This window comes from Vanacampus margaritifer, chromosome 13 (genome assembly GCF_051991255.1).
Source record: "Vanacampus margaritifer isolate UIUO_Vmar chromosome 13, RoL_Vmar_1.0, whole genome shotgun sequence".
NCBI lineage: Eukaryota > Metazoa > Chordata > Actinopteri > Syngnathiformes > Syngnathidae > Vanacampus > Vanacampus margaritifer.
In genome coordinates, this window is record NC_135444.1 from 1,831,956 (window position 1) to 1,857,268 (window position 25,313).

General features: G+C 38.8%; 1 protein-coding gene across 21 annotated transcripts in view; it reads left to right on the plus strand.

Moving 5' to 3' along the window:
- The window catches only part of nek1 (NIMA-related kinase 1), a 53,631-nt gene extending 32,662 nt beyond the window's left edge, over nt 1–20,969 (plus strand). For 9 of the 21 annotated variants that reach the window (XM_077585205.1, XM_077585212.1, XM_077585204.1 and 6 more), the window contains exons 19-36: nt 490–576; nt 982–1,065; nt 1,139–1,216; nt 3,227–3,322; nt 3,438–3,581; nt 3,662–3,715; nt 3,796–4,033; nt 4,367–4,483; nt 8,157–8,333; nt 10,030–10,224; nt 10,317–10,413; nt 11,326–11,387; nt 11,478–11,695; nt 13,258–13,412; nt 14,029–14,366; nt 18,083–18,216; nt 18,302–18,434; nt 20,259–20,969. In XM_077585205.1, the coding sequence (XP_077441331.1) occupies nt 490–576; nt 982–1,065; nt 1,139–1,216; nt 3,227–3,322; nt 3,438–3,581; nt 3,662–3,715; nt 3,796–4,033; nt 4,367–4,483; nt 8,157–8,333; nt 10,030–10,224; nt 10,317–10,413; nt 11,326–11,387; nt 11,478–11,695; nt 13,258–13,412; nt 14,029–14,366; nt 18,083–18,216; nt 18,302–18,434; nt 20,259–20,302 (2,451 nt within the window). In that variant the 3' untranslated portion in view covers nt 20,303–20,969. The remainder of the gene's footprint in view (nt 1–489; nt 577–981; nt 1,066–1,138; nt 1,217–3,226; nt 3,323–3,437; nt 3,582–3,661; nt 3,716–3,795; nt 4,034–4,366; nt 4,484–8,156; nt 8,334–10,029; nt 10,225–10,316; nt 10,414–11,325; nt 11,388–11,477; nt 11,696–13,257; nt 13,413–14,028; nt 14,367–18,082; nt 18,217–18,301; nt 18,435–20,258) is intronic. The other 12 variants (XM_077585215.1, XM_077585226.1, XM_077585209.1 and 9 more) reach the window with 11 other exon arrangements.
- The last annotated feature ends 4,344 nt before the right edge of the window (nt 20,970–25,313 follow it).

The window sequence follows — 25,313 nt, forward strand, 5'->3', positions numbered from 1 at the left end:
GGAATGCTCAATCCTTTTTTGCCTCTTCTCCTTGTGGCAGCTCGTCCACAAGAGCTATCTATCATTGTTAAAATGTGGTGTTTGCCGTTTACTCAAAGGGTCGGACGTTTTTCTATACTGCCAAAATGGATGCGCTAGCCATTTTTACCTGTTTCCCCCAAAAAAATTTAGCATTCCTCAACTTTTCTTTTTCTTTTGATGCCCCTCTTCCAGCTTTTTGGGTGTTGCCTGTATTAAATTCAAAATGAGAGAATAACTGCAACAAATAAAAAATCAAACAAAAAAATGTCATCATTTTGAACAAAATATCTTTGTAAGAGAATAGACAACATCCAAATGTCTCATGAATTGGAGTTTGCATTTGCCACCAGGAATAGAGGAAAAAATGCTGTAATTGGTCAAACTAAAATATGCCAGCTTTTAAAATTGGAATATTGTGGCACTTGAGGGATGTTAGCTTAATTTTTGGTTGAATTGAATGGTAAACAGGGTACACGGCAATACGGGGCAGCAATCTTTGGAGGCCAAGTTGGTTCAACTCGGTTTACAAGACCCAAAGTCAACAAGGAGGAGGAGGTAGGAGCATGAGCCCAAACGCTCACTCTCCAGCTACCAACCAACACATCTGGCATGGCTTGTCTTCCATCTTAGCCCCTCATTATCATACCTGTGACACTAATATTTCAACCAAGCACAATTATTCTTACACATTTTATATTCTGCTTCAGGGTTTTAGCGCAAAAAAATACATAAAAAAAAAAAGTTATTTCTGTACTGTGTTGTCACGTTGTTGATGTTCTGTTTTCGGTTGTGCATTGGAACTGTTTAGCTATGAACATCCATAGTCACACTTTTTGTATTTTGGCTGTTGAACTATTTTATTTTTGCTTGTAAATTACTGCTCAATAGATATATATTTTTTTACATTCATTTATTTATTCTGTAGGCCTGTCTGCCATTATAATTTCCATATGTTGTTAGGAATACTTAACAAGACTCAGGCAGATCCGCTTACAGAATTTCAATGAGCGCCAGCAGATCAAAGCCAGACTTAGAGGAGAAAAGGTATGTTGATTATGTAGATAATCAATTAGAGCTGTTCAGCTTTGAAAATATTTGACTCTTTAATGTGTTTCAGTATGATAGTGATGGTTCAGACAGTCAGGAGTCAACTGAAGAGGCTGAACTGAGGAGGAAAAAGTTACTGGCTTTTAAAGTGAGTCTGCTTAGAATGTTTGAAATAAAAAGATTGTTGTAGAGATCATTGTTAAAGGGGAAGTCAAACGCACTGCCACTAGTCTAAACAGGGCATTCTGATGAACATTGTGTTATAAATATATAAATATGAATTAAACAGCAAAATCCACCATTTTTTTTATATACATCATAGGGCGCAGCCATTTAGTACGACGGCGTATTAGTGCCATACATAAATCAATATTTTTTTTAGAGGGCGGGGGCAATATTCAGAGAAAAACTTCCGTCACTTCCGGCGAGACTCGACAGCATGCACGGACTTACATATGAATGGATTTTCAATATTGCTCGTTGGGAAGCAGGTGGATCGGAGCTGGGGGATATAATTTTCCTCTGCTCCATCTTACCTGCTCCCAATTTTAATGCACCACACACACACACACTTATATATACACTGGGTGGGGTCACATCGGTGTAGGGATAGAGTTCGCCAGTAACAGGGTTAGCTTTCACTAGGTACGCTGGCGTGACGACCGCGACCTTTCCCCGCTGGGCCTGGGGTTCGGGGGTGCCGCCTGTCTCCCGGTGCTATCATCTCCCCTTCCGCCCCCAGTGTTCCGCCCCATCACGCGGCTAGAGGTGGGGTGGGCGTGGATGCCCTCGCTTCTCCGCTGTCTGGCCCCTCTCTGGCACCGATGCCTAGTTACGGGGGCTTTGGGGGCTGGCGTGGGTAAGGGTGGGGTGGGGGTGGGGGGCATTGGTGGTCACAGGCGACTGGGTGTATGCTGGTGGTGGGGAGGGGGTATCTGGGGATTTGAGGGCCTGGGGCGGCGGGGGTTGGGTTGTGGTGGGGGTTGTGGGAGGAGCGGGGGCTGTGGGCCGGTGGGGTGCCAGGTGGGCCTGCCGTGCCCCGTTCTGCTGTGTTGGGCTTGGGGTGCTGGCCGTATTGGAGTGGGGGGTGCTCCGGGCTCCTGGATTTGCTCTCCGGCCGATGGCCTCTGTGAGGCCCGGGGGTTGTGCCTTGGCGCTGCCGCGGCCTGGTGGGTTGTGCTTGCTCTGCCCTGGCCGGGGTTGACGGCTCCCCTCTTTGGTGAAGGTTTTCATGCATGCCAGATCCACCACACCAGCATCTATTGAAATTCAAACACAATCTGCTTCTTCCTCAGGTCGTTGAATCGGTGGAGGCTGATCTCACTCTGCTTCATCTATCCTTCCTTCCTTTCTTCAGTCTTTTCTTTGGTCTCTTGAGGTGTCTCTAATTTGTTGGAATTTAGATGTTTCTGGGGTTGGTGAAAGATTCTGGTTGGTAACCCGGTGGGTAGTAGGAGATGTCTGGTCGGTGCTGGATTTCTCTTTTCTTTCATCCTTCCTCCGGTCTCCTGACAACTTCACAACTCTAGCGGGATTATGAAGTATTCGATTTAGGTGAACGGTATGGGATTTTTAATAGGTTTTAGGTGAATTAATGAGCACACATTCACCCCCCCCCCCCCACACACAAAAAGAGAGAGAGAGCAATGATGATATGTCAAATCGGTAAGATTACCGAATGAACAATACTGAGCTTTCTCAAGAGAAAAAAATAAATAAATAAAAAATACATATTCATACGTGGCCCTAATACGCCGTCGTAATTTAGCCACTTGCTGTCGACGGAAAATGGCATTACAGTGCGTTAAGGGCTTAGGTAACGACCAGCCACAGCTCACCTGTTTTTTGGGGTTTGGTTGTGACGTTGAGATTGACTTCCTCTTTAAAACACATGAACAATGAATTGAATAATAACAAAAGGGCTGATTTAAGGCTAATTGTGACTGGATTTTGGAATGACAATCAGTATTGTTTCAAAAATTATTGGGCATTTTATAGATAATTTAAGGACAGTGTTAATTTGTCTTAGACATAGGGATTTTTTTTTTGTTTCGTTCTAATGATGTTTCAGCACCAGTCTTTAAAATTGCAATACACTTACACAATACATTTTGCACTTTAAAGATAAACATTTTAGGTATAATGATTTACATTCCAGGCCCAAGCTAATGCCCGTGCTGCTGTACTGAAAGAGAAACTCGAAAAGAAGCGAAGAGAGGCTAATGAAATGGAAAAGAAGGCATGGGATGACCATGTAAGTTCTTTCACTCTGCGTTACTTTTTACATTTTGTGCCATGGATCAGAGATTGATATCTTTGTATCAAGTAAAAGCAGAGTCTAATCTTGGTGCAACTATGAATTGTGGAAGATTGCATCTCAGGAAGACCAGGTTTGCATGGCAGCTGTATCAACTACCTCTCAACCCACAACTGTCAATACTTCAGTCTTGCCTGAATCTGAATCCACCACTCCTGTTATATCCATGACTGTTGCCTTGAAGAACGTTGGAGCGGTTAGTATACATATTACACTACACTGCAAAATATTACATTCTTTTTTAGTTTTTTTCCACATTTACACTTTGTTTTGCAGATTACTCCATTAAAAGAGAACCTGCCTGGCACCGATGCTGTCATAGTAACACAGGTGTGTTTATTTATGCTAATTATTTTGTCATAATTTTGTATTTTGGGAGATAACATTAAAAAACATTTTTCCTGTGATAGAGTGAGAAGAAACAGATCTTGAGCAGACTTAATCAGAATCTAAAATCTCAGAGCCCTGTGGATGAAGTGGTGGGATTAACACTCGCTGCACCCAAAGAGGAAAATCCTGATTCCCAACAGAAACTGCCTGACATAGACAACCTTCCTTGCATTGAAGAACGAAAGAAGTGGGATCCAGCAGAACTCCCTGTACTTCCTACCTCTCAGCCAAACTTGGAGTTCTGTGCAACTGCATCCAGTAAGTTTAGCCCCAGTAAAGCCAAGCTTCCGATGTTATTAATTCCTATGTAATGGTCGATTGTGTGATATGTAGTGCATAATATACAACAGTGTACAATGATTCCCTTGAGTGACTCAAAAGCATAAAAAAAAATCAGATTAATTTACATTAATAAATGTACTGATATTTGATGGTTGACTTATGTTGATATTTAGTATTTGTGTTATCAGTTGTTGCTGCCTTTTTACATGATCACTCCTAGAAATGACTTAACGTTAGTCCTTCTGTTCCAATGTGAGTTTAAAAAAAATTGTTTTATTTCTTCCCTTGATATTCTCTTCGTTGCTTCAGTGTCTCCTGGAGATTGTCCTCCTTCTGGTGGAGACAGAAAAAAATGGGAGGAGGGACTTCCTTTTGTCCTGTCTCTAGCCCAACAAACTCTGGAGGAGACATGCATTCCAACAAAAGGTGAGTACTATCAAAAGCTGGATTTATACAACATGTTTCAAGAGAACCAATTATTTTTGGGAGTTTTCTCAAATTAATTCTTATGCTACACTCACATCAAAAGCGGGGGAGGCGTTTCAGGCAGCGCGGTTGCATTGTAGTAAATTTATTTTGCGCTGTATGGTGCAAAAAGGTGCAAAAGGGTGCAAGGCGGCGCGGAGGATGTGTTTGGAGCGGTGGGACGCACTTTCGCATATTCTATGTTGAAAAATGTTAACTTTTTTTCACGTTGCGCCTTGCGGCAGCCAATCAGCTTCAACTACAAGCTACGTTCCACATAGTGTCCTGTCTGTTGTCACCCAGAGCGCAACAACTGAGACTGAATAGTGAGCAAGGAAGTAGCATACTGAATGCTGATAAGTGTATTTACTTGCTGTTGAACTGTACCGAGGTTGCAATAGTGTTAAGCATCCATTAGCCAAAGCTATTTAGAGCAACCACCGGCTGCCGGATTGCCACTAAATAAGCGGAAGTGCTTAAACACGTCCCAGGAAAGAAGTGGAAGTACTCGGTGGTGCTCTCTTTTGTTGACTCGTTAAAGTGCTCTACAGTACTGTAGTTGATCACCGAGTGTGCGCGAATGCACGAATGAGCGGCATACGTTCCAAAAAACTTCCTTCGCTTTTGGTGTGATTGTAACATTGTCCATTCTAACCCTTCAACTCAACTCTCAACTCTAATTTATTTATAAAGAACTTTAAAACCACCATTGCTGGGGAGAGTCCGGACACCTTGCCGAGGAAATTTCGGCCGCTTGTATCCGGGATCTTGTTCTTTCAGTCATGACCATATAGTTGAGCTTAGGAACATAGATTGACCGGTAAATTGAGAGCTATGCCTTTTGGTTCAGCTCCTTCTTTACCACAACGGACCGATACAGAGTCCGCATCACAGCAGACACCGCACTGATCAGTCTGTTGTTCTCCATCCTGCCATCACTCGTGAACAAGACCCCAGGATACTTGAACTCCTGCATTTGGGGCAGGATCTCATCCCTGACCCGGAGGGGCATTCCACCCTTTTCCGACTGAGGATCATGGTCTCTGATTTGGAGGTGTTTTTCATCCCAACCGCTTCTCACTCGGCTGCAGACTGTTACAATGAGAGTTGGAGATCATGGCTTGAAAAAGTCAGCAGCACCGCATAAACTGCAAAAAGCAGAGATGTAGTGCTGTGGCCACCAAACCGGACACCCTCAACGCTTCGTCTGTGCATAGAAATTCTGTCGAGGAACTCCGGATTATTTAGAGGCAGGTTTCTGAGACGTGCTATTATCTTATGCTGGCTAAAAATTAGTGCCGTCAGGCATTGCTTCAGGAATGAAATTCAAAAGAAAACGTTTAAAGACATGAACAAACCAATTAGGCCAGGCATTATTTTAAAAATATCATCTAAACTTCAATTTTGTTAAAAAAAATTTTAAACAAAATTGAATCTAAACTTCCACAAGTATGGATGGCATGAGATGAACTGATTGAACTGGTTTTTGAGCGCAAGTAACAAACTGGTAATCAGGAAAAGTTAGAGGTTAGAAGGAACGTTAACAAAAATGTAAAGCTACAATATCTGGGACATAACAACTGAAACCCCAAAGAGAAACTGGGGCTACAGTATCAACTCCTCAAATCAAAAACCCACTCAAACGAGGTTACAGGATCTGACAACAGACAACTAACTATGTGTCCTTGAGCGAGTTGCTCAGACAAACAAGCTTGTTAAAAAAAAAAATAATTAGTGTAAGGCTGCCCTTTTCTTTTATATTAGGTTACCTGAGAGTAAAAAGAGTCTTTAATGATGAGTCAGGCTGGTGCTGCTTCTGTGATATGAAAATTATTTTTTACAAAAGGTACAAATCACTGCGTTCTTGTTTTTTTTTTTTTTTATAAATAAACTTGCCGTTTAACCACTAGCACTACCAGCATTTTAAAACAACTAGATCTCCGAGAGCCGTCATTTTGAGCCTAAGATGGTTATTACTCGCTGTTTTGAGTAGCTGATAAAGCTCCTCCCTTGCTTTTCTTAGGCAGACGGGTGGTGGACCTTTGTTGATTTTGATTATCAAGCTTGTACTCCCAAAAACGTCATGGCTCCTTCACATCTAGCAGCCTTCGTTTTTTTTTTTACTATAAGCTTTTACTATACCTTGAACTGAGTCACAACTTCAAGTGGAGTGGTACACTGCTCCTTTTCATCTTCGTCTTGTTCCAACTTGCTGTCTGAAACTCCCGAGCGATCCAGCGACCACTCATCGTGATTCGTCAGACTCCCTGTCAGCTTCGTCTCAGAATGTAACTGTAAAGTCTCCTCTGTAGTATAGTTTTTAATTTGCTATGGTGATCTAGCATGTATCCAAAGCCAAAGCCTCGGTGCTGAATGGCATTTGCCCAGCAGCGCCAACTACGGAAGCCCAGCAACCCTGCAGGTTCTGGCAACGTGAAAGATGTACATTGAAATGAAGAGACAGCTCTGGGAGATCTAGGTCTAAGTAAGTTGGACCTAAGTTCGCTCTCCTGTGCCGCACTTGCGTCCATGTCTGCTGTTGTGCACTCTGCTCAAAGTGGCGCGCTACTAAAGCCTACAAGTCCCAAATTTTAAATGCTTGTGCATTGACTTGCCACTCACGATCAATTGCGTTATTTTTTTTAATGCACTAATTTGAAGTGTAATTAATTCATCTAATTAATGTGTTTAAAGGTGCACTGTGCCGTTTAAAAAGGTAATGTTAAAGGTAACATTAGGTAAGGTAAGGTAACATAGGTAATGTTTTATCTTCCCTATATAACAGAGCGGACACTCCAGTTTCTTTGAGGAGGGGTGGAGTTTTTCTTACTTATTTGAAGTCATGTCTTCCTTTGTCAACTGTGGCTGTCGCTTTAAGATCATGCACATACACGCACGCACACATAAAGGAGCCTGACACAGATGCTGCAGTTACGCTTTGGGCCAGAGGTGGCAGTCGCAAGTAAAAAAGTGACAAACTGCACTTAGACCCTTTAAACTAACAGCCCTACTAAAAATGTCGGCTAAAGATGCACTTGTTCTAATAATTGCTTATTTTTATACACTTCTATTACAATTGTAACTTTTGTGCTGCTGGGAAATGAAAATGGTGACCTCAAGGAAGCTATTTGTGGAGAAATCTCAAAATCAGCATTTTTGTCCAAATGATGCATTTTTGTGTCTAGCTCAGAACTAATGTTGCTGACATGCAAACCCTTTTGCCGGAGCGAGTACCATATTTTTATATAGAACACACAATAAAATGAATTTAAATAAATGAATTATTAATGGCCATCTGTCAGACATGTATATACCTTATGTTACTTATTGTAAAACAACCACAAGAACACGCCATTGCAAGTACCGTTACTTGAATATAAGGCCAGGTATCGACCCGATACTGATACCTTGTATCGATACTAATTCATCCCTAATAACAACATAAAATATGGAAAAAGTGAAGCACTAAATGCTTTGCAGTTGCATTGTGTACAAATAAGACTAAAATATATTTTGTTGTCATCAAACACACTAGGGTTCAGGTCCCTCAATGGCACTTTTTTACTTGACATGCAGTGCCTTCCAGAGGGATTAGATGTCCCAATTTTGTTTCTTTTTAAAAAATGTGTCTCAGAACAAACCGTGGGTGAGGTGATACAGATGGGTGTTCTACAAGATGAAGGTCAAAGGAAGCTTTGGGGAGTCAGTCCAGACTGTCAGGTATTGAAAGTACTTCATGAGGCAGAGGTTCAGCCACTCACTCAGCCGTTTGAGACAGTCAGCATCTTTGAAGAACCTTTCCCTATCCCCGGTTAGTATCCAGTCCCTCTTGAATAACCACAAGAGTTTTCCATCCAATCCATTTATCGTAATTTCCAGGCTATAAACCGCACCTGACTAAGCCGTAGGTGTTTTAATGTTACCGCACCGGTATATAAGGGTTCCCGCTACCACAGAGGGAATTGTAGGGACAGAGATGACTTTTGTGTTTGGGAACACAGTGTCCCATTTATTAACTGAACAGCATTCGTGAGGTGCATAAATAATACAGCGCACGTCCTGCAGTCACAAAAGTAGTACAGTATAACAACAGAACAAAATTTACAGTGTTTGATGAGGCAATAACGTCAAATGGCTAAATGAAGTCCGTTTTTAAAAGTGCTTGCCAGTAACATGGCAAATATGCATGAATAAAAACACGGCTTTGCAAAAATACATTACTGTAACAAAAATGACCAACCTACTAAAGCAGAAAAGTCAGTCATTACCGGTAATTCTTGTGCCATCGTCTTCCTCCTGCGTACTATTGAAGCCCTCTCCCTCATTGTCGTAAACAAAGAATCGCCCCGTCAGCCACTCTCTCTCCTTTGTTGTCGCTATCAAAACCAAAAACCTCCTCTTCCTCTTCGTCAGTGTCAGAATCAAACAGGTCAATTGCCTTTAACTTAAATGCAGCATATTTGCACTTCTCCGTTGCTTTTCGATAATGAGGGCGCAAACTCTCTTGCTCTCGTTGTCTCTCCTACTTTACATGGTCTCACTGGCTTGCTCTGCTCTGCCTGGCACTGTTACGCTTCCTTTATAGTGCGCTGTCGCCCCCTTGTGGATAAACCGCACCGTTGTATTAGCCGCAGGGTCGAATGCAAGTGAAAAAAGTAGCGGCTTGTAGTCCGGAAATTACGGTACATCAGAATTCCATGGTCAATGGTATGCTGTTGAAAACATTTGCAGGATCATAATGTCATTATTATCACTTGACAGTGGCTTTCTGGTTGGTTACATTCTTTTTTCTTTTTTTTTAACGTTTTCTTTTTTTCTTCTTTTGTTCCCCCTCCCCCCATTTCAGTCTAGTTAGTTATCACTATAATAAACCAAAATAGTACCCTGTGAACTAACATTTTCCCAAAATTCAATCTTAACTCATTCACTCAGAGCCATTTTCACTGAAGCAACCCCCTTCGCTCCCGGCAGTTTGACTGGATTTTGACAGATTTTGCAAGGCCCACAGAATATTGTGTTCTATTGCTATAAAAACATGGAACCTACCAAAAGAAAGATTAGAGTCTTTCATCAGGAAAAAAATATATTTGTATCTGTTTCCACTTTGCAGCAATTAGCATTAGAATATAGCTAAGTTTCATCATTATTCACAAACCTGTTGAAAAAACTGGGGAAAGAGCTTTTTGCAACATGGCCCTGGTTGATCTCCTATATTCTGCTGCCAACTGCTGGCCATTTTTGTAATAACTACCACTGCTTTAAGCAACCTCCTCAGGTCAGAGGCTGCATCAAAGCCTTCTGTATGCTCTAGCACAAAAAAACATAAATAAATAAAAAACCCATAAAACGTATAAATACGTTTTTGGGGATCATGGCAATATTTAAAATGGAACGTTTTTATATGTTTTTGGGAGCAAATGGATGTCTACTGTTTGAGACCATGCTTGTGTGACAATATAATGTATGAGCTGCAAATTCACAACCTGAAATCACCAACACCTTCTCAGATAAGCCAAACCAGATTGTCGCAGAGCATGCAATGAGTACATCTGAAGAGGACATGAGTGCAAAGGATAAGACACTTGCCATTATTGAGGTTGAGGTACAGACGGATTATTTTGCTATAACAGGGGTTTTGCATCTAGAAAATGCAAGTGAAATGGAAGGACACACACAGCCGTCAAGCATTGCTGAGGCCCAGGGTAAGTATTTCATTTAATGGTAGCTTGTGTTTTTATTCAAAGTGAATTGCTGGTACAAATACAGTCTGCTTAATGCTTATTGTTCGATCCAGAAGATGTCGAATCAGTGGTTTTGGAGGATGTTCCTAAATCATCACACACTTCAGTGGGCCTGCATCACGCATGGGAGAAGCAAGACCAACAGCCACTGTAACTATATCTTCTAGACTTATTTTCATTAATTCAGATTAGGGCTAGGTTTAAAAAAAAAAAAAAAGATTAAACGATATTGAAATAAATTAACTTTTCATAGTATGATATTGATTCATAAAGCCATAAATTGGTTATTTTATTGTCTTTTTCCTCCATAAATTCATGAGAAAATAGAATTTTAAAGACCGAAATAGTTTTTTTTTTTATCTTGCTCTTTCTGAAAGCTACTATTCACATGAATTTATAAGTATTTTTGTGCGTTTAAAGACCTGACATATTGTACTTTAAGACAATTCAGAATGTTTTTAATTTATATGTCCAATAAATTGATTACAATTATAAAAATAATATTCTCATCTCATCCTAGCTAGCAGCAAGTGGTTTATGTAGTATCTCAGATGAAGCGATGGTTAAATCCAATGAATAAATATATATTAATCACATATTTTTTTAAATTCTCATCATACTCATTTAATCCCATAAGGAAAAATTCACCTTTTTGTTCTCCATGCAAGGAGAGACGTCAGAAGGGTGCACAAACTAAGTCCTGACAGATGAGTTACTACTGCTTGCCAATTTGCCAAGTATGATAGATGTAGAATGGGTGGAATTTGATGGCCAGGTGCTCCAGCTTTGGGGAGCAAGAGTGTGTGCGGGCGACTATGTTCCTGCAGTCTCATCAGCTTTTATTGTTGGCTATCATACACAGCCCTCCTTGACTAGATTTTTCAGAATCTTTTGTTCTGTCTTTTGTTCCTATAGACGGAAGTTGGCTGAATGAGTTAAGTCAAGGTTCTTATGTACATAAGTAAAAGCCTCGATTAGGTACAACGGCAGTCACCCTCACTTGTGCCATCTTGGCATTGAGTCATTTTTGTTGATCATTGATCAACAAGTGTTCTTTTACAGGCTACTGGAGGTCAATACAAACCAAGGAGCAGCAGCAGCAGAGAACGAGGGCGAGGGAGAACGTAATAGTCATACATTGGATTTATATGGTCCATCAAAGGTATTTAAATACTTATTGTAATGTGCTGTCATTCGTCTACATCCCTATGCAGGTTCCTCACAGGGTGACAAACCCCTGTTTGGGAAGTTGTTCTCTCCAGCTCACAGACGCACATCTGCTCTTGCCTTACTCTCGGCCCAATCTTCGGTGGATGAATCCTCTTCTTCTCTGGCATCTCGCTCACGCTCAGTCTCACCTCTGCGCTCCAAGCAGCACAATGCTCTGCTGATTGGGCTTTCAACAGGCCTGTTTGATGCCAACAACCCTAAGGTGACAGCCTGAATGATTGATGGACATGAAATTAGTATGACTTTGTACTTGAATGGTATGTTATTTTTATGACACTTTCTTCATTTACTAAATGTTTTACGGCTTTTTTGTATTGATTTTTAAATGCGATATTAATTTGCAGGTGTGACAATTACTTTTCTGAGAATGCAGGTGATAAAAGGTTGCAAACCACTGCTTTCGTAAAGGTTTAAATGGATCTTGTGGTTTAAAAAGACATGCTATTTAATAAGGTTGGGACAAAATATCGTTTGGCAATATATCGTGATACTTTTTGTCCCGATCTGCAGTATCGATTCATTGAGTGTCGATCGATACTTTTCGATACCTTACATTGCCGTGCAGCACGTGCACCGCTGGCTACATTACAAGTAGCCATCATATGTTAATCTGCCAAACCGATAAGGGGCAGCACTGCGCTAACACAGCCGAGAGGCTGATTAAAAAACATAAAAAAACGAGTTTGAGTGAAAAATGGGCCATTCTGACAGAATGATCCCTTTTTTAAATACATGTTTTAAGGTCTATACTTTAATATTTAAGTAACTCCTCTAAAAAAGCTTAAAAATAAAACTTAAAAAGTATTGCAATACGTATCGTATCGCCACGTCAAGTATCGGGATTCGGCTTGGATCGTGACAGAAGTGGATCATCCCAGCCCTACTATTTAATGTTACTCTAATTAGATGTATGACTTTTGCTGGACTTTAAAAGAAAAAAATCAATGATACTAGAGCTGCAAGCACCTATGAAGGGCCCTTGGAGCCTGAGCCACTTTGGGGTACTGGCATGTTGGCGTAATGGCACGTTGGACTTTTTTTTTTTTTTTAATTGGCACAATAAACCTTTAAAGGTACATTGTGCCGTTAAAAAAGGTAATGTTAAAGCCTTTTCTACATCATGCATGCTCCACCAATGCCCAAATGAGTACGAAGAGCCCTGACTATTTTACCTTAACTGCACCTATCAGCTTTTATCTATCCTATATAGCAGAGCGGACCCTGCACACATGAGAGTGAAAAAATTGACAAACTGCACAAAGATCCTTTAACTATAGATTTTTGCTTTGTTTGTGCGCAAGAAGTGCCAAGCTGTGGCTGCTTCACCGCTGAGAATAACATTGCCATGCTGGCACAAACTTAGTGACCTGACCGAGAACCATGTGAGCCCCACTCAGCTGAAGAGCATTATCTATGGGCTGATTTTGTCGACATAGACACAAGATGGCTGTGATGGCAGCTGCAGAGGATCCTGGAAGAGTCCTTCCAGAGTGCCTTAAAGCGCAGAAATGGCTGGGAATGTGTGTTTGACTAGAAGAAGATTACTTTGAAGGGGACAACTTGCAGTCTGGATTCTTTAGTGACACCAGTTCTGGGACTGCTATGACACATCTCTTCAGTGTTGCATAACATTCTTGTGCACTGAATTTGATATTGTTGGAGGTGGTTGTCAATTACAATTACCACTCTCCCAATTGATCTTATTCTGATTTCTGTTAAGTGACCTCTAAACTTAGCAGGAATTATTTATTTTTTTGTGGGCAGATGCTGCGGACTTGTTCCCTTCCAGACCTTAGTCGGGTCTTCAGCTCTGAGCAAGAATCTGTCATTATTACTGAAGACATCACTGCTCCAGACGGCAACCTGGAGAATGAGGACCAGGACGAAGCCAAAGATGATGATCAATCAGAGACTGAGGAGTAAGACAACCACACTCACAACCAAAAAAGCATGCTTTTGCCACATGTGAAAATTCTGCACAGGTGTTCCTTAACTCATTCAAACCCAAACATGTGTAAACATGTTTGAAATACTTTGTCCTCAGTCCCAAAAACATATTTAGATGTTTTTTTTTAATGTTTTTTTTATGCAAGAGCATAGCTTTGATGCAGCTTCTGACATGAAGAGGTGGCTTAAAGCAATGGTAGTACTAGTTATTACAAAAAACGGCCAGCGGGTAGCAGCAGAGTATAAGAGATCAGCGAGGGCCATGTTGCAACAAGTTCTTTTTGACAGTGTTTTCACCAGAAATGTGAATATTGATGAAATTTAGCTATATTCTAATGCTAATTGCTGCAAAACGGAAATTGACACAAATATACGTTTTTCCTGATGAAAGAAGAGATTCTAATCTTTCTTTTGGTAGGTTCCATGTTTTCCTAGCAATAAAACACAATATTCTGGGGGCCTTGCAAAATCTGTCAAAATCCAGTAAAACAGCCTGGAGCGAAGGGGGTTGCTTCAGGGAAAATGGGTCTGAGTGAATGAGTTAGAGGGAATTGGTCTAATCTATGTTGGAATCTGCCTGCTTCTTAGTGCGTATGAGGATGAAGACCTTCGGGACATCAGGGCATCCATGGAGCGACTGCTGCAAGAAGAAAGTGACTTAATGAGGAAACTACCACATGATGGAAGAGGAGACTTTAATGAAAATGCAACAGTTGAGAAAGACAAAGACCTTTTCAACAGGATCATAGTCGGACTTGAGCAGGACAACAATCAGATGGCTGTAGGTGATGATGACGATGATGGTGACAATGAAGAATGCTCGAATGGGAGTCCCGTTGATGAGGAAGCCAGAGAGTTGCTCAGCAATGGTGTGGGAGAAGAGAACCACACTCATAAAAGTCAACTTAATGAAGAATGGCAGTCAGGTAAGAGGACATTTCATAAGAATGCATTGCAATCTGAAGCCCATATCTCACCTGCTGCGCAGGCTTGCGAGCGAGTAGCGAGTGTTGCTTTTTCGGCAGGCTTTTCCTTCAGTCTTGCAAAATGTTGCAAAGCCACTTGCCACAGGATCATTATTCCGTGCCAATGCACACACTCCCCAGAGACACCTCTTCAATTTTCCTTATTTTATTCAATTGGGCTTTATGATGTCAACAGAAAGAATCCAATGTTTTAGCCTCCAAGCTCAAACGTTTTTTTAATTAGGGCCCTTGAAAGTTTGAGTGGCATGCCTATATTTGGCATCCGGGAATTGTACACTAAATTTTTGACCATATTAGGTGACCCCTATCTTTTGTTTCAATGTCGGTGCAGACCTGTAAATTTCTATATCGATGTATTCTGATCCTGTCTATCAGAATCTGCACCTTAAAAAAGCATAGCTGTGCTATTTGTAGAGGTATTAACCCTTTTTAAGTACTTTAAAAAAAATTATGCAGTACATTTGGTTGACAGTTTTGGGGGTCCATATATTGGAAATGCGACGTTAGCTACTGCTGACACATCACATACGTGATTGACAAATCACTCTGCATACTACCACCACAGTTTTCCACTTTATGCTTGTTTAAGTGGGATGACAGGTAAATATTTGCTGTGAAATATAGAACCTGAAAATGAAAAGATGGTGAAAAGCGATGGTCCTTAAGCTTTCCCCGCCACATAATGCAAAGCAGTGCATATTTGGAGTGACTTGTAAATACTATACAGTGCTGTCTTCTGTTGAGGAAAAAAAAAAACTGTTGAACCATCAAAATGGCATTTTTTATTTTGTGGTTACATGTATTTCAGATGTGTTATACATGATGATAAAATATCAATAAACTTTGTCACAGCATGGCAAATAATCTTTAAAAAAAAAAAAAAAAAAAATTTCCCATTTACCCGGGGGCAAAACCCCTCTTTTTTGGGAAAGCAGACACAGAATGTTGTAAAAGGTTTTGCACCAGAAATGATATATAGGACCTTCAAGGATCACAACCTGAGTGGAAAAGCACGTAACCACCCGGAATGGTCAATGTCTGACCACTTTTTTGGTTAATCAAGCCAATATGAGCTTAACCTACTAGGTTGGTAGTTTTTTTTTTAACCAATCGATTTTTAGAGTGTAGTCAACTATTTACTGGAAATCTACAGGATAGGTCCAAATAAGCAACCTTGCCCTCAAATAAGCACAAGACTACAGGTGAATAGGGTAAAAACAACAACCACAACAAAACAACTAATAAAAATTGCCATGAAACATGCCCAGTTGATTATTTTAGTTTAAGAAGAAGATGTTTTTAATTACAAGTTTTCAGAAATATAATATTTAAATATGCAAATGAGTCAATATGTAAATCAACATTGTCAAATTTGCATAACTTTTCTGGCTTTCTGTAGTGTACATTAAATGAACCTGTAATCTGATTACATGTTTTTTCCTGTAACTGTAATGGAATAGTTAAAAAAAAATTGCAATCTGATTACGTAACGGCGGTTCATGTATTCCGTTACTCCCCAAGCCTGCGCATGCCACACAAGTTATAGTAAGTTAGCCAATAATAGCACAATAGAGCCATTAATATTAACATTTGTTTCCCTCATTAGCACATAGCAACATGATTGAGGAGCAAAAAAGCAGACTAGTAATGAGAATAATGTGTTGGTGTTGAGTGGTTGAAGGTAAGAAACTTTTCAAATATCCTGGTAAAAGGAAGGAACACTTTTACTCAACTAGAGACATACCCTGTGACTAGACTGAGGAGGACAACGCAAGCAGGGGAGGGGTCGAGGTGGATCAAACCATGTTCAATCAAATGGGGGGTGTACTGTATTTTGGTTGTTTTGAATATTACTTTTAAACTATATGGTTTTATATATACAGTATTTTATAGCTAAAAGTTTCAAGCTTGTTCAAAAGAACACACAGTAATTAATTTGCCTGAGAATATGTTAGGCAAAAATATATATATTAGGGGTGTCTCAAAAAATCAATTCTCATAAGAATCGCGATTCTCATTTAGTACGATTCAGAATCTATTTTAAATGTCCTAAAGTCGATTTTATTTAAATTATTTTATACTGTCTTGCCTTTGTCTGTGTGCCTTTATTTGGAACGCTGTTCATGTTGTACCCAGTTTGGCCACTGAGGGGCAGTGTGGTTCCATACGGTCTAATACACTTTTAAGTTGTAGCCACATTAGAGAGTAGAAGGAAAAAGTCACAATCAAGTTATTCCATTAAAAGTTGTTTTTTTTTCCAGCGTGGACCTGTTCTTTTGGGTGATAAAAGTGCCGCGAGTAGCGTGCTAATTAGCATTAGCGAGTCAGATTGCCGTAGATCATTACAATTCCTTGCACATCTATAGATTGAAGCAAAAATCATTGCCAATCAAATCATTTTGAATCAAATCGTTCTTAATCGAAAATCGATTCTGAATCGAATCGCAAACCCAAAAATCCGAATTGAATCGTGAGGCATTCAAAGATTCCCACCCCTAATATATATTTTGGGGTCTTTTTTGGGATGTTGAAGGTGAAACATTATAACAGAGTTTGAGCAAGCCCCAGAATCTTTTTTTCCCTGCATGCCTCTATGTATAAGGATATTCTCTGCCAAATGTGGAAGTTGTAGGACAATTCATGCAATTGTATTATCTAAATATTTGCTTTTACATAATTTCGCAAGGACAATATCCCAAAAAGAGTGTTTTGGAACTCATTTTGCTTTCCTGTAGCTAGTTGACCAGGTTGTCCACTTGTTGGTTGTGATCCTTGAAGGTCCTAGATATCATTTCTGGTGCAACACCTTTTACAACACACCAAAAAGAGGTCTTGAGTTGTGAGGACCGGCCAAAGTGTCCTCACTTCACAAAAATGTCCTCAATCTGTTGGTTAAAGACATATTTTGGTCCTCACAATGTAGTATGTACACACACACACACACACACACACACACACACACACACACACACACACACACACACACGCACACACACACACAGTGTAGCAAGAATTACACTAGCAAACTTTGACAGATGATGGCCTAAAAGATTAATTGTAAGGTCCATAACAACCGGTACCTTAGGAAAAAGCTATTGATCCCAAACTTTCAGAAAGTGTTGAAAAAGTGTTGGAAAGTCAATTCTAATAGCAGATAATGGCATCATCTAAGATTTTTACCCTTTAAAGTCTGAGGAAGTTTGGCATCTCAACTGATGAAATCGAGCAAAAATGCTGATTTTGGCCTCAAGCCCAAACTAACTCTGAAGATCCCATTAAAAGATGTACGTGCCAAAAACTTTAAATGAGTTTTTCTTAAAACGAGAGATTTTAACCTACCAACATTGAAGTCGAGGTACCACCACGTATTATACAAAATTTGAAAGGGAATAAGTGTAGAATTAGAATATATGAATAGCTCTATTTGGCTAGAATCTAACATTCCCCGCCAGGTCCACAGGTAATATATTTTTTATTTTAGTAGTACAAGTCTGTTACAGGTTAATAAAGCAAATTTTTAAAAAGTGAATCAGACAACTTAATTTGTCGTAAAATCCTCTCTAATACCGTTGATGAAAATGTTTTTTCAATTTTAAGTTTTAGTTCTTTCATTAGTTTTCGTTAACTCTGTTAATTTTGCTCTGTTCTACTACTAGATAACAGTGAGGAGGACCAAGAAGGAGAGAGTGAGCTTTATGACAGCATCTACAGTCGCTTGGAGGAGCATCGCTTTAATTTGGAGCAGCAGATGGGCTTTGAGAAGTTTATTGAGGCCTACAATAAAATAAAGGTGCTTCTTCTTGTTTTTATCATGAACCTCATTTATCCAACCTATATTTACTTGGAAGTGATCAAACCCTTATTTGATATTTCAGGCAATACGTGATGATGAAGATGATAATATCGATCTGGGCTCCAGTTTGGCATTAAGCATTTTAGGGAATGAGCACCAGCATCTGTATCCAAACATCCTTCATTTAGTGATGGCAGATGGTGCATATCAAGAAGGTCAGTGACTTTTTTTTAAAAAACCAACATACCAAAATCATTGTTTTTGTAGCTTGAGAGTTTTACTATGCTATGACGTTCTACATTTAAACTTTATCCAGTCACACAATGACAAATATAATAATGGATGTGAGAGGCCCATACACAAACTGTTGTAATTCCTACACCGTTCATCTGGTTTGGATATGACTATCCTCAAATTGAAGCTGAAAGTCTGCGGTTGCAAATACAGTGGTACCTCGGAGTTTGAACATAATTTGTTCCTGCAAAGTGTTCAACGTCCGAATTGTTCAACCTCCAAAACATTTTTTTCCCATAGGAAATAATGTAAATGCAATTAATGTGTTCCCAAGCTCCAAAAACAGAAAATTCCCATTTTAATTTCTATTTATGTTTTTTTACATTTACAATACAGTACTTAAACAATAAAAAAAAATACTTTACCTTACCTGTTGTGGTGTGATGGCATCAGTGGTTGATAAATGCTATGTTAATTTTAGCTTTGATTCAGTGCTGAGTTTGTGTATTTTACATTGGGCATATTGTTAGACTACTAAGCGGTCCTTGCGTGCGTTGTTTAACGTCAGGCACGTTGTTGAACAGCTAAACGGGGTCCTCGTGCCAGTATTTACAGAAGTAGTTACGGTAGTTACAACGGCGTGATTATCTCCTTCCTAATTCCACTGTGGTTCGTAGCACTGTATGTTTTTCTTTGCTGCCACTGGCAGTGTTGTCTTTCTTTGGGCCCTAGGCAAAGAAATTTGTCTTGGAAAAATCAAAATGCACTCACGAGTATGGAGCACCTCCAGGAGTATTCACGATCTGACTGGAAAAGAGTAGTGCATCGTCTCAACTACCGCAACGTGAGCATTCGGCATTCCTCGGCTTCGCTCTGCTTCACACGGCTACCTGTTTTCAAAGTATGTTTGGTTTAGCTTGCTTTGCTTAGGTGTTCGAACTCCGAAAATGAGTTCATACTCCGAGGCATTTTTTGCACAGATTTTTTGGTTGAAGTCCCAATTGTACGAGATCCGAGACATTCAAACTCCGAGGTTCCACTGTAAATAAGATTTTGCCAGTGTATCCAGGTACACTTGCACAACTGTTGCCATTTCCAGTGTTGTGATAAAGACAATGTCTGTGTTGTCTGTCATAATCTCATTTTAATGACATGCAGGTGAAGAGGATAATTATATGCAGTTGATTATTTCAAATAGACATAGGTTTTAATCATGTTTACTGACCATTTTACTTCATAATTGTGCAAAATGTATGCGTGAATAATACCCGTTTTCAGAAGCTGCCTGTGTTTCAAATAAAAATCGGGAGTCCTCGAGTTACGGCGGAGTTACGTTCCTACGCTGGCGATGTAACCCGAATTTCGATTCAAGTCGGATTTCACCGTTAAAGTCTATATTCACATCAAACTACCTTATACAGTAATTTTAAAAACATATTTGTGCGAGACGAAAGATGCCAGAACCATTATTTCGTTTTTCCGCACTGACATTCGTTGTTGACGGTCGGCAAAACGGAGCTAATGGAAACTTAAACACGGACATGTGACGCCCCTGATGGCAAGGCAACCTGTCTGATGGACGTCCGTTTGGCCTGATTACTGTGGGAAATAAACAAAGAAGAAGGTGCTACAGACGAGGTCGAAACGACGTAGGTGGGTGGCGTAGGACGTAACTTGCCAAAACTGTGTTTCAAAAGAAGTACTTTAATTTCTTGTACTCTCCTTGGTGAAAGTTTGATAGCCTGATCACATTAATTTTCTTGGATTATCGGTTTACAAGCTTTTCTGTCACTCATCTCTTTTAGGCAATGATAAGTGTTTGGAGCAGTGGAGCTGCTGGCAGCCCTGACAATTTGCATCTGAAGTCTTCCTGCAACTTGTCGGGATGTTCTGCTGTATACGGAAACACTTGCACAATCAAGAACATGAGTATCCTCTAGAATGTTACTTTCATACTTTATCATTTGCGGAAACTATTTTATAACCAATTTTGATTTAACTTTGAGTTATTGATTACACGTTCATGATAACCAATGTTTGTTTTTTCCAGTTCTGTCTTGACCTAGAATTAATAAATGCGTATTTCACTGATTTGTAAATAAAACTTGTAACGTTTCAGTATTTTCATCAAACATCGTCTATGACATAATTTATTGTTTGCTCAAGTTTTCCTCTCAGGTGCTCTCTTCTAACATTCAACTATGGATTCACCTTATGATCTATGTTCTTAGCAACAGCCAGCACACCTTCAGCATTATTGTATTGGGAATCCAGTGGAAACCTTTTTTTTTTTTAAAACTTCTGTTTTTGATCACTCAAATAAATGATGGCTGTGTTGTTTTCACTATATGCAAACAAGGCTTCCATAGGGTGCCAAGCCACTGTAGCAAGATTGATATGTGTAAAATGTTGTGTTCCATCAGACTGAAGTTCAGCGCAGAGAACTTTTTTTAATTAATTTTTTTATTATTAATTATGTAAATATTTGCACAAATAAACATTTTGAGGATTCGAAATGTTTCATTTCTTATTTCCATGCTGTTGTGCAGGTAATGTCATGATAGCTAATAGACATTAGACAATAGAATGTTTGTGAAATCACAAAGTAAAATGGGAAAGTAACTTTGTGTGTGTGTGTGTGTGTGTGTGTGTGTGTGTGTGTGTGTGTGTGTGTGTGTGGCAAGCAGTTATGTTATTAGGTGAATACCAGATGCATATTTTTTATAGTATATAGATATATTTTTAATGTATGATCTTTTTAACAAGCTAGAAATTTATAGCTATAATATATATATATATATATATATATATATATATATATATATAACCATAATTTAAAAGTAATATTTAACAACAAAAATACAGAACATCCCCCATTTGATTGAAAATCGTTTGATCCACCTCGACCCCTCCCCTGCTTACAAGCAGACGAGCGGAGCGCGTTGTCCTCCTCAGTCCAGCCACAGGGTATGTCTTTGTAGTTGAGTGAAAGTGTTCCTTCCTTTTACCAGGATATGTGAAAAGTTTCTTACTTTTGAAGAGGGTCTTCTGCCCAGATTTAGTCATAAGTGTTTTAATTTATTTTATTTCCTCAGTAGAACTTTTATCTGTGGATGTGTCTTTGTGAGTGATGTCGCAATTTTTGCCAAGTGTCTTTAATCAATGATGTTTTTAAAGTCTTATCGTCATGACTGGGACCTAATCTATTTCCACAACAATGGGCCTTTGTCTGTGGTTGAAGTGTCTGTAATCAATGATGTTTTTAAAGTCTTATCGTCATGACTGGGACCTAATCTATTTCCACAACAATGGGCCATTGTCCGTGGTTGAAGTGTCTGTAATCAATGATGTTTTTAAAGTCTTATCTCATTGGTGGGGGCTTTGTGGTACCGCCCCTTCAAGATAGTATAAGAATGTTGTGAGTCCGCTGTAACTTCGCACTTGCGAGAGGCTGCCACCATTGCTGGGAGCTCGCTTGTGCACGAACAGAAATGTGTTTTCGCACAGAGAAGGAACTTCTAGACCAAACAATGTGTCCCAGCTTAAGGTCAAATTATACTGAGTTCAAAACTACTTTACCTACTTCACATCTATAAAACATTTCAACATGGTTAATATAAAGTATTAAAAATGTTAATAATGTATAACAGACTATACTCCGAGACTTTTGATTTGATTTGTGACTAAATTGTATATGAGATCTGGGTGAACAGATATTAGTAAATCTAAAACACAAGGTCGTTTCGTTCCATTATGGAATCCAAGAAAGTAGAAATCCTTGTTTTTTGGTTTTCCTAAGACATTAAATATACAAGGTGGTTTTGTTCTATTTTAGAATCCTAGAAGCCGAAGTCCTTGTATATGGGGTAACGTTACAAAGAAATAAGCGCATAAGAAAGAAGAGAAATAAGAGAATAAGAAGTTCGAGTGGTTTTGATAAATTAAGGTTTGAGTGCTTTTGTTTGGTCCTAGTCAAGCACTCTTGAAATAAGAGGAATAGTTCGACCACTTTTGAGTAAAACACAAGGTAGTTTCGTTCCATTTTGGAATCCTAGAAATAAGAAATCCTTGTTTTTGGTTTTCCGGAGACATTACATCTACAAGGTGGTTTTGTTCTATTTTTAGAATCCTAGAAACTGAAGTCCTTGTATATGGTCGAGTGGTTTTGATAAATTAAGGTTAGAGTGCTTTTGTTTGGTCCTAGTCAAGCATTCTAGAATTAAGAGGAAAAGTTCGACCACTTATGAGAAATTAAGGCTCAGACACTTTTGTTTGGGAATTAGCAAGTGTCTTTGAATTAAGAAAAAAGGGAAGGCCTATGGGAAACTGGTACCACAAAAAGACGTCAATGAAGTAACAAAATAAAACAATAAATAATAATAATAATAATAATAATAATAAATAAGTAAGTAAGTAAATAAATAAATAAAACAAAATAAAGATATATATATATATATATATATATAGAGATATATATATATATATATATAGATAGATATATATATATATATATATATATATATATATATATATATATATATATATATATATATATATATATATATATAGAGATATCTATATCTATCTATATCTATATCTAAATCATCTGTGGATGTGTCTTTGTGAGTGATGTCGCAATTTCTGCCAAGTGTCTGTAATCAATGATGTTTTTAAAGTCTTATCGTCATGAATGGGACCTAATCTATTTCCACAACAATGGGCCATTATCTGTGGTTGAAGTGTCTGAATGTTGTGAGTGCGCTGTAACTTCGCACTTGCGAGAGGCTACCACCATTGCTGGGAGCTCGCTTGTGCCCGGAATATTCTGTAGAAATAAAACCTTCGAAGGAACTGTTCACCGATCTCCAGCCTGCATTCGGATAACCAACATTCTCACTACCCGAAAGAAAACGAACACGCGGAAGAAAAAGATTATTTTCTTCAACACTTTCTACCACTCAACACCAATACATTATTTACATTACCAGTCTGCTTTTTTGCTCAATCATGTTGCTACGTGCTTATGAAGGAAACAAGTGTTAATATTTATGTATATAGTCTGTTTATATTTGTGCTGCTATTAACAAGCTTACTATAACGTGTGTGGCATGCATGCGTGGTGTCTGCACAGAAAAAAAAAACCCTTGTGTGTGCTAAACTCTATTTTTGTTCAAATGTTTTATGTCTGTACTTCACCCATTCACAGACTTGTACATGCATTATTATTATATTGTAGATTCAAGCGCATTTCTTTTGTGTATGTAATGTATGTTTTTTATAACAGTACAGACAAGTATAGTCAAAAAACAATCATTCAGTATTAATTTAATGTCTGTTAACATATTTTATATGTTGTGTGTTTCATTTAAAAGAAATTTTCAAAAACAAGTCCAAGGTCCATTTTTGTTAATTCTCACTGTAAACTGTGGAGAGCTGGTTTACTCCAGAAACATGCATACTGTCAATGCATATGTTGAGGAGCTGTTGTATCAAAAAGAGTACCCTTCTCAAGAAATTAGGGTTGGGATATGTTTATATTTTAAGTCCTTTTCTCCTTTGCATAACTTTTATTAGATTTGGTTTACTCACTGACCATGCAATTTTTGGAGCGGGAAGTAACCCCAAACCACGACGACAAGCTACCTATCACATGTTTTTTGAGACATCCATTTTGCTCATCTGGTAAAGAAAAAAGGGAGACAGACACATGGCTTGAGAGGTAAGCACATATAACCCCCCCCCCCCCCCCAAAAAATTATTATTTTTTGCCCTCCAAAGTAAAATTAAGGTTTTTTGATGGCTGAACAATTATAGACAACTTTGAAAACAGTTAACACATGTTTTAGTGCTTTAGTAAGCTACATAATGAGTATATGGTTAGCATGATGCTGGCTCAAAACAGCTGGGGAATGAATTTATTTTATTTTACTTTCAAAAATGGTGGTCTTGGGGTAATTTGTGCCAAATGACCTGGGTTAAGTTGTTTAAATGGCACAACTTCCCCTAAATTAGCATTATTTTATATGACTTTATTGTATTTTATTGTTATAAACTGTATTCTTACATTTAATCACTAAAGGTATGTGCCATTCTTAATTTTTGACCAAAATTCATCATGCCACCAGATAGATAGACATGGTTTCAACTCCTTTTGAGGAGTTGGAAAGAGGGGACGACCATACGTCAGGTTTGAAAGGAGATAAAAATCTGCAGGATGGCCATAAAAAATACAGGGATAAGAAAAAAAAAATAGGCTCAGGCTTTCCTTCCCGAGCACTCGCCAAGTGACAAATCTAGTTGTTCTGCTTACTTGGGTTATGTGTCTTCAGAAGTTATTTTTCCCTTGCCAAGATCCACAGAAACAAAGAACAGAATTGTAAAAAATAATAATGATAATAAAGTGAAAACAAGTATTGTGACTGATACACGTGAGAAGGTGGAGTTGGAAAGGCTCATAAAGAAAGAGAAGATAAAAGGACTGAACAGGAAAACTAAAAGAAGAAAAGGCCTCTGAAACCTGCAAAACAAAGTTTTGTGTTGAATTTGTCTTCCTTTTATATAGCATTATCGTTTGTGAGATTAAAATGATCTTTTTTCCTTCAGTTATCAATGGCACAATTTTACCCCACTGAATTCTGACTAATGCCACAATTTACCCCACACTAGAGGCAATCTTAACTAATCCTAATAAAATAGTGGCATCTAAGATTATCTTTTAGGACTGCTATTGAGTGAAACCCCAAATATACCCTTTTACTACAGTATGTCTCTACACCTCAGAACACATTTGGTTGGTTTGATGAGTTTTTGGCTTGATATTTTTAGCTAGACAAAATACTAAGCCTGTCTAAAAAAAAAAG